The sequence below is a fragment of the Prunus persica genome, chromosome G2, assembly GCF_000346465.2.
Source record: "Prunus persica cultivar Lovell chromosome G2, Prunus_persica_NCBIv2, whole genome shotgun sequence".
In the NCBI taxonomy this organism is placed as follows: Eukaryota; Viridiplantae; Streptophyta; class Magnoliopsida; order Rosales; family Rosaceae; genus Prunus; species Prunus persica.
The window spans coordinates 602,351-609,220 of NC_034010.1; the positions used below are offsets into that span (position 1 = coordinate 602,351).

Below are 6,870 nucleotides of genomic sequence, written 5' to 3' on the forward strand. Positions count from 1 at the left end.
GCTCTGCGTTAAGCGGGCCATCACTGCTGCCGAGCGCGCCAAGAAGGCGTACGAGAACGGCAGGTCCAAGGTTGCCGAGGCTGGCAAAGCGCTCTAGGAGCACGCCCTCCTAGTCAAGCAGAAGGATTCCGCCGAACGGCAGGTGGAGGAGATGAAGGGGCTCCTGGAGGCTGCGCTCGAGGCAACGAAGGATGCCGAGGCTTCCAAAGACGCGGTGCAGGCGGCTTTGGAGGAGTCGGAGCTGGCGAAAGTAGCGGCGCAGGCGGCCCTGGAGGAATCGGAACGGGCCAAGGCCGCAGAGATTGAGGCTGCGATTCAGTCGGCTATCCAGGGGTACCGTTCGTCTTCCGAGTTCTCTATCCTTCTGGATAAGGAAGTGGGCTCGGAGATGGCGGACCTGTTGTACCGATTCAAGCGGTACAACCCTGGGCAGAAACTGAACCTAAACTTCATTGCCGACCCTCCTCCTTTACCAGAAGGGATTACCGAGGAAATGATTGAAGATTATGAGGGGGAGGACGCCGCCGAAGGCTCTGGGTCCGCCGAGGCTGCTGCTGGTGACGAAGCCTGAGGGCCTCCTTTGATTTTCTTTTTATAATTAGTTTTTTTTTTTGTATGTATCGAACATATTGATGTCGAGGGCATCTTTAACTTAAATGCATATTTTTCTCTACTTCTGTTTGTTCGATCTGATTTTGTTCAATTGCCGATTTTTCTTATTGCCGTATGGGATTTATGACGATATAAATGTCACTTCGAAATTGTCAAGTTCCGACGGAATCTGTAGGGTAACAATTTCGAAAATATTTATTGCCGTAGGCTAATAAAGATGCCGTAGGATGCTATCTTGCCTATATTGGCCGCCGTAGGCTAGTAGAGATTTTAACAAGAGTTTCTGAAGTAATAGTGCCGAAGGCTTTCCATTAATTTCTGCCGAAAGGCGTTTACAATTTTGTCCTACCGTAGGCTAGGTTACTTGAAGTAGTACTTGAGATGTTCTACATTCCAAGGATGACTGAGGGTCTTGCCGTTGGTATCTCTTAGGCGGTAGGTCCCCGATCGAATGATACCGATGATCTCATAAGGTCCTTCCCAGGAAGGTCCGAGGGTTCCTTCCGTGGCATCCTTAGTTGCTAGGGACACCTTCCTCATGACCCAGTCACCGATTCGGAATGAGCAGTGTCTGACTCTAGAGTCGTGATACCGAGAGACACGTTGCTTGTAGGCCTCGTTCCGAAGGTTGGCATGTGCCCGGTGCTCTTCAAGAAGGTCGAGGTTTAGAGAAAGTGCTTCTTCATTTGGATTCGGTGCGAAGGTTTCCGTTCGGTAGGAAGGTTCGCCAATCTCTACCGGCGCAACGGCTTCCGAACCGAAAGCCAAAGAGAATGGGGTCTCTCCTGTGGACGTTCGGTAGGAGGTCCGAATAGCCCATAGCTCTTCGGGAAGCTTCTCTGGCCAGGCTCCTTTGGCTTTGTCCAGCTGCCGTTTCAGCAGTTTCTTGATGATTTTGTTTATTGCCTCTACTTGGCCGTTTGACTGGGGATGGGCCGGTGATACAAAAAACAAGTTGATTTTCAGGCGGGTGCAAAATTGCCTGAAGAGCTGCGAATCGAACTGCCTGCCGTTGTCGGTTATGATCGCATACGGGATGCCGAACCGGCAACAAATATGAGTCCAAACGAAGTCTTCCACTCTTGCTGCCGTTATGGTTGCCAGAGGCTCGGCCTCTACCCATTTGGTGAAGTAGTCAACGGCAACCACCGCGTATTTCACCTGGCCTTTGCCCTGCGGCATTGGACCGATCAGGTCCAGTCCCCATTGTGCGAAAGGCCAAGGACTCACAATCGGCGTCAAGGGTTCGACAGGGATGTGCGGTATGGTGCCGAAACGCTGGCATTTATCACACTTTTTCACCAGCGAGATAGCGTCCTGGTGCATGGTCGGCCAAAAGTACCCCTGCCGAAAGGTTTTGTGGGCGAGTGATCGGGATCCAGAATGGTCGCCGCACACACCGTTATGGATCTCCCGAAGGACGTAGTCCCCCTGTTCTGTCGTAAGGCATTTGAGATATGGAGTTGTGTAGCCACGTTTGTAAAGGACGTCGTTGATGACGGTGTACCTTGCCGATCGGTACCTAAGCTTTCGAGCCTGGGCTTTGTCCTCTGGAAGGGTGCCGTTGGTCAGGTACGAGTAGATAGGAGACATCCATGTATCCTCGTACCGTACGGTAAATGTTTCGGAGGCTACCGTGCTCGGTCGGGCAAGAATTTCCACCGGTACCTTTCTTCCGATTTTATCGTTTATTACCGAGGCTAGGCGTGCCAATGCATCGGCATGGCTATTTTCGCTTCTGGGGATCTGCCTGATCTCGTAGACTCGGAAGTTTTGGAGCAGCTGGTGGGTGGATGAAAGGTAGGCGTTCATGGAGGCGTCTCTGGCCACGAAGTCTGCCGTTACCTGGTTCACAATGAGCTGGGAGTCGCTGTGAATCCTGATTTGTTTTGCGTTCATGCTCTTGGCTAACTGAAGGCCAGCCAAGAGAGCCTCATATTCGGCTTCATTGTTGGAGGTTCGGAAGTTGAATCGAAGGGCGTACTCGATCTTGAGTCCCTCTGGTGTTGTCAGTACCAGGCCTGCTCCGCATCCTTGTTGGTTTGCCGAGCCGTCGACATGCAGAACCCATACGGGCCTTGAGGTGTCGAGCCGTTCGGCGTCTACTTCCATTGGCGTTCCGGTTTCGGTAATCGGCTCGGTTGTCGGCTGTGCCGTTGATAGGGTGAGTTCGAAGATGAAATCGGCAACGGCTTGACCCTTTTCGGCGGGTCTTGGCATGAATTGTATATCGAACTCTCCGAGTTCGATCGCCCACTTGATCAATCGGCCAGAAGTCTCTGGTTTTTGAAGCACCTGCCGAAGCGGTTGGTTGGTCAAAACTTTGATCTCGTGTGCTTGGAAATATGGCCGAAGTCTTCGTGCCGAGACTACCAGGGCTAATGCAAGCTGCTCTAATGGGGGATACCGAAGTTCAGCGCTTTGGAGTGCTTTGCTGGCGTAGAAAATTGGTAGCTCTGCCCTCTCTGGCTTTCGGACCAATACCGAACTGACAGCAGTGCCAGATACCGAAAGGTATAGGTAGAGAATCTCCCCAGGTAGTGGTTTTGACAGGAGGGGTGCTCTGCCCATGTAGTCCTTTAAGTCTTGAAACGCTTTATCACACTCGGCAGTCCAGATGATATCCCGTTTGCCCCCTTTCAAGGCTTTAAAAAATGGAACACACTCGTCGGTGGCCTTGGATATGAAACAAGTCAAGGCTGCCACGCGTCCGGTAAGGCTTTGAATGTCCTTCGCCGTTTTCGGCTTCTCCATATCGATGATTGCTTTTATTTTTTCGGGGTTTGCTTCGATACCCCTCTCACTGATCATGAATCCGAGGAATTTTTTGGAAGACACACCGAAGGCGCACTTCGTTGGGTTCAGCCTCATCCGATAATCCTTCAGTACGCCGAACATGACTGATAGATTCTGTAGATGTTCTTCGGCAGTTTTGCTCTTTACTAGCATGTCGTCAACGTAAATTTCCATGATGTTGCCGATGTACTTGGCGAAGATTCTGTTGACGAGCCGTTGATATGTTGCCCCCTCTTTCTTCAGGCCGAACGGCATGACGTTGTAACAGTACAAACCCCTGTCCGTTATGAAGGCGGTGTGTTCGCTGTCAGGGGGGTGCATGAATATCTGATTGTATCCCGAATAGGCGTCTATGAAGCTCAGCAGTTCGTGTCCGGCGGTGGCGTCCACGAGCTGGTCTATCCGTGGCAACGGAAAGCTGTCCTTCGGGCAGGCCTTATTCAGATCGGTATAGTCTTGGCACATCCGCCACCCGCCTGTACCCTTCCGGACCATCACCGAGTTTGCCAGCCATACCGGATACGTAGTTTCCCTGATGAAGCCGATGGTTTGAAGTTTGTTAACCTCTGTGCGCATTGCTTCGTATCGTTCGGCATCATACGAACGGCGCTTCTGTCTTACAGGCTTATATGCGGGGGAGATGCTGAGTTTGTGGCTGATGACCTCAGGATCTATGCCGGGCATATCCTCGTAAGACCACGCAAATACTTCCGAATGAGGCCGTAAGAAGTCTATGAACTGCGCTCGGAGGTTAGGGGTGAGTCTGGTGCCGATCTTAACCCGACGATCGGGCTGCTCGTCATTCAGGGTTATCGTTTCCAGTTCTTCGGCAGGTTGTGTGTGTGGAGTCGGGGACTCATCCCTGGGGTCGTCAACGGGTCCCGTACCGTTCGGTATTCCCTGGACAGACATGGTCTCGTCGGGTACTTGGACAGTGGTTGACTTAAGTGCCGTGGCGTAGCAAGTCCGAGCGCTTAGCTGATTTCCCCGGACAGCCCCCGTGCCGTAGGGGGTTGGGAACTTCATCCGTAGCATGTGGGGGGAAAGATGCGCTTTGACCATGGTGAGTGTCGTTCGTCCAACTATGACGTTGTAGGCCGTCGGGCAATCAACGATGAGGAATTGATCGTATACCGTCGTTTTCCTTGGCGCGGTGCCGAAGGTGATGGGTAGTTTCACGCTATCGATCGTTAGACCAAATCGCCGGAGAAACTTAACAAAGGTGTCAACTGCCGGTTTACCTGGCAGTCCTTTATTCCCATCCCTCGGAAAGCTTCGGAAAAAATCACGTTCACCGAACTCCCGATATCGATCAGCACCCTCCCTACGTCGTAGTTTGCGATTTCTGCCCGGATGATCATTGGGTCGTCATGGGGATAGAGGACGCCTTCTTCCTCCTCCTCGCAGAATGTGATTAGCTCCCAACGAACTTTCAGAATTTCCTGGTGCCGATTAAGCTCTATGCCGAACACCTGAGGAAACTGTGCGGCTCGCACATATTGCTTTATCGATCGGTTGCTCATTCCTGCGATGGTGGGGCCACTGCTAATAGTGCTTATCATGTTTATCTGGAGAACCGGATTCGGCACCGGCGCCGTTGGCTGCCGGGCGATGTACTGATCCAGCTTCCCTTCTCTGATCAATCGCTCAACAATTTTCCTCAGGCTTATACAGTCTTCTGTATTATGGCTGTTGTGCTGGTGGTATCGGCAGAATTTACCGGTATCTCGGTTGTCTTGCCGATTTGGTCTTCGGGCATTCGGCTTCGGTATTATTCCATGTTCGTTCATCAGGACGGCCTCGTAGGTAGTGTTTAACAGGGTGAAGACTTCATTGGCTTGGTCATTATTCGGAAGGGGTGCTCGGTGGTCGTTGCGACCGTACCGCCCTTTCCCTTTCTTCGAGGGTTCTCTTCGATCGGCGGGGTTGTCCTTTCTCTTATGGCCCGCCGAGTATGTGTCGGTTCTCCCGTAGGATGTCGCCTTTGCCGGATAAGCACTTGATTCGGCGTTTTCTCGTGGTGCCGAAGCCGTGGGCTTCGAGTTGAAGTATTCGGCCTTGGCGTGGATTGCCGCTTGCTTCATCAGTTCGTCATACGTGCGCTAGTTGCTGCTGTGTACTAGGTATCGGAAGTGTGAGGACCGAAGGCCATTCTTAAAGGCGCCGTAGGCTGCCCTGTCGTCTGTTTCCGAACACCTTGAGTACTCGTGACTGAAACGTGCCGCGTACTCTCTCAACGGTTCGTCCTCTCCTTGCCGAATCGTGTACAGATCATCGGCAGAGTAAAGACGGTCCGTTTGAATCATGAAGTGGTTGAGGAAGATCTGCTTCAGTTCGTCGAAGGAGTCTACCGTTTCTGGCTCTAACCGGTAGAACCAGTTCAGGGCTGCCCCGGTAAGGGAGGACGGGAATAGCAGGCACTGCCCTTCATCGCTCAAGCCCTTGCATCCTATGGCGGACTGAAATGAGTGGAGGTGGGTTAAGGGGTCTTCCGTTCCCGTATAGAACGGTATCCGAAGCTGCTGCCCTTCTCGATCCTGCCGAGAGTCCCGGATGCGCCTGGTAAATGGCCCCGGTCGAAGCTTTCCCCACTCTGGCCCCTGGGAGCGGGCGTTGTCGTTCTCCATTTTCTGGATTCTTTGAAAAAGGAGTCGTACAGCGGGGTCTCGGCTAGGGATTTCCTCGGAATCGAAGTCTTCTGTTCGCCTCTGTAGGTTGAGTGGGTTAACCTCCGAGTTCCGCGAATGTGTTGCCGAACGGTAGGTGGACGTTTGCGTCCCGGACGGGATGTACTCGGATTCCGACTCCTCTTCAGGGCCCAACCCCCTCACTTTCCGAATGGGCGACTTGTCCCCCAGGACCCTCATCCGTGAATCCCTTAGTCGGGCGCTCATCCTGATCAGAGACCTCTGTCTCTCTGCCTCCCGATCATTGATCCGATGTCGACAATCGGTGTAGACCTTCTTCGGGACATGTGGCTGATCCATGGGTGGCGGGACCACCAATTGTTTGGAAGGAGCGGGCGTTGCCATCGCTGCCTTATCGTGTTTCTTCCCCCCATGAGGGGTCTGCATGCTTTCGAAAGAGTGAGTTATCTGGATGTTCTGCGTGTGCTGCTGGTGGAGCAGCTGCTGGGTTTCGTCCACTTTGGACGAAAGAAAGTTGTTGTGTTCCTGAAGCCTCGCCATGTCCTTCCGTAAGGTTGCGATTTGAGCTGCCAGCTCGGCTTCGGCGGTTGTTTGGGTAGCGGGGGCGTTTCCGAAGGGAGTGCCTGGAGGTAGCGCTGGGCTAGCTCCGCTCTGCCTTCCGAACGGTCCTCCCTCTAGCGCTAAGAACGTAGGTATTGAAGTGGTCCCCATGTGTTTAGGAGATAGTGGGTTGATAATTTTTCGGTTTCCCACAGACGGCACCAAACTGTTGATGCGAAAAAGTGGTTCAGCACGTGATTCGTCAACTTAGTTA

General features: G+C 52.7%; 1 protein-coding gene across 1 annotated transcript; it reads right to left on the reverse strand.

The window, feature by feature from the left end:
- Positions 4,599–5,492, reverse strand: LOC109947084. Its single transcript, XM_020556515.1, has one exon. The coding sequence runs from the start codon at positions 5,490–5,492 to the stop codon at positions 4,599–4,601; it is 894 nt and encodes a 297-aa protein (XP_020412104.1).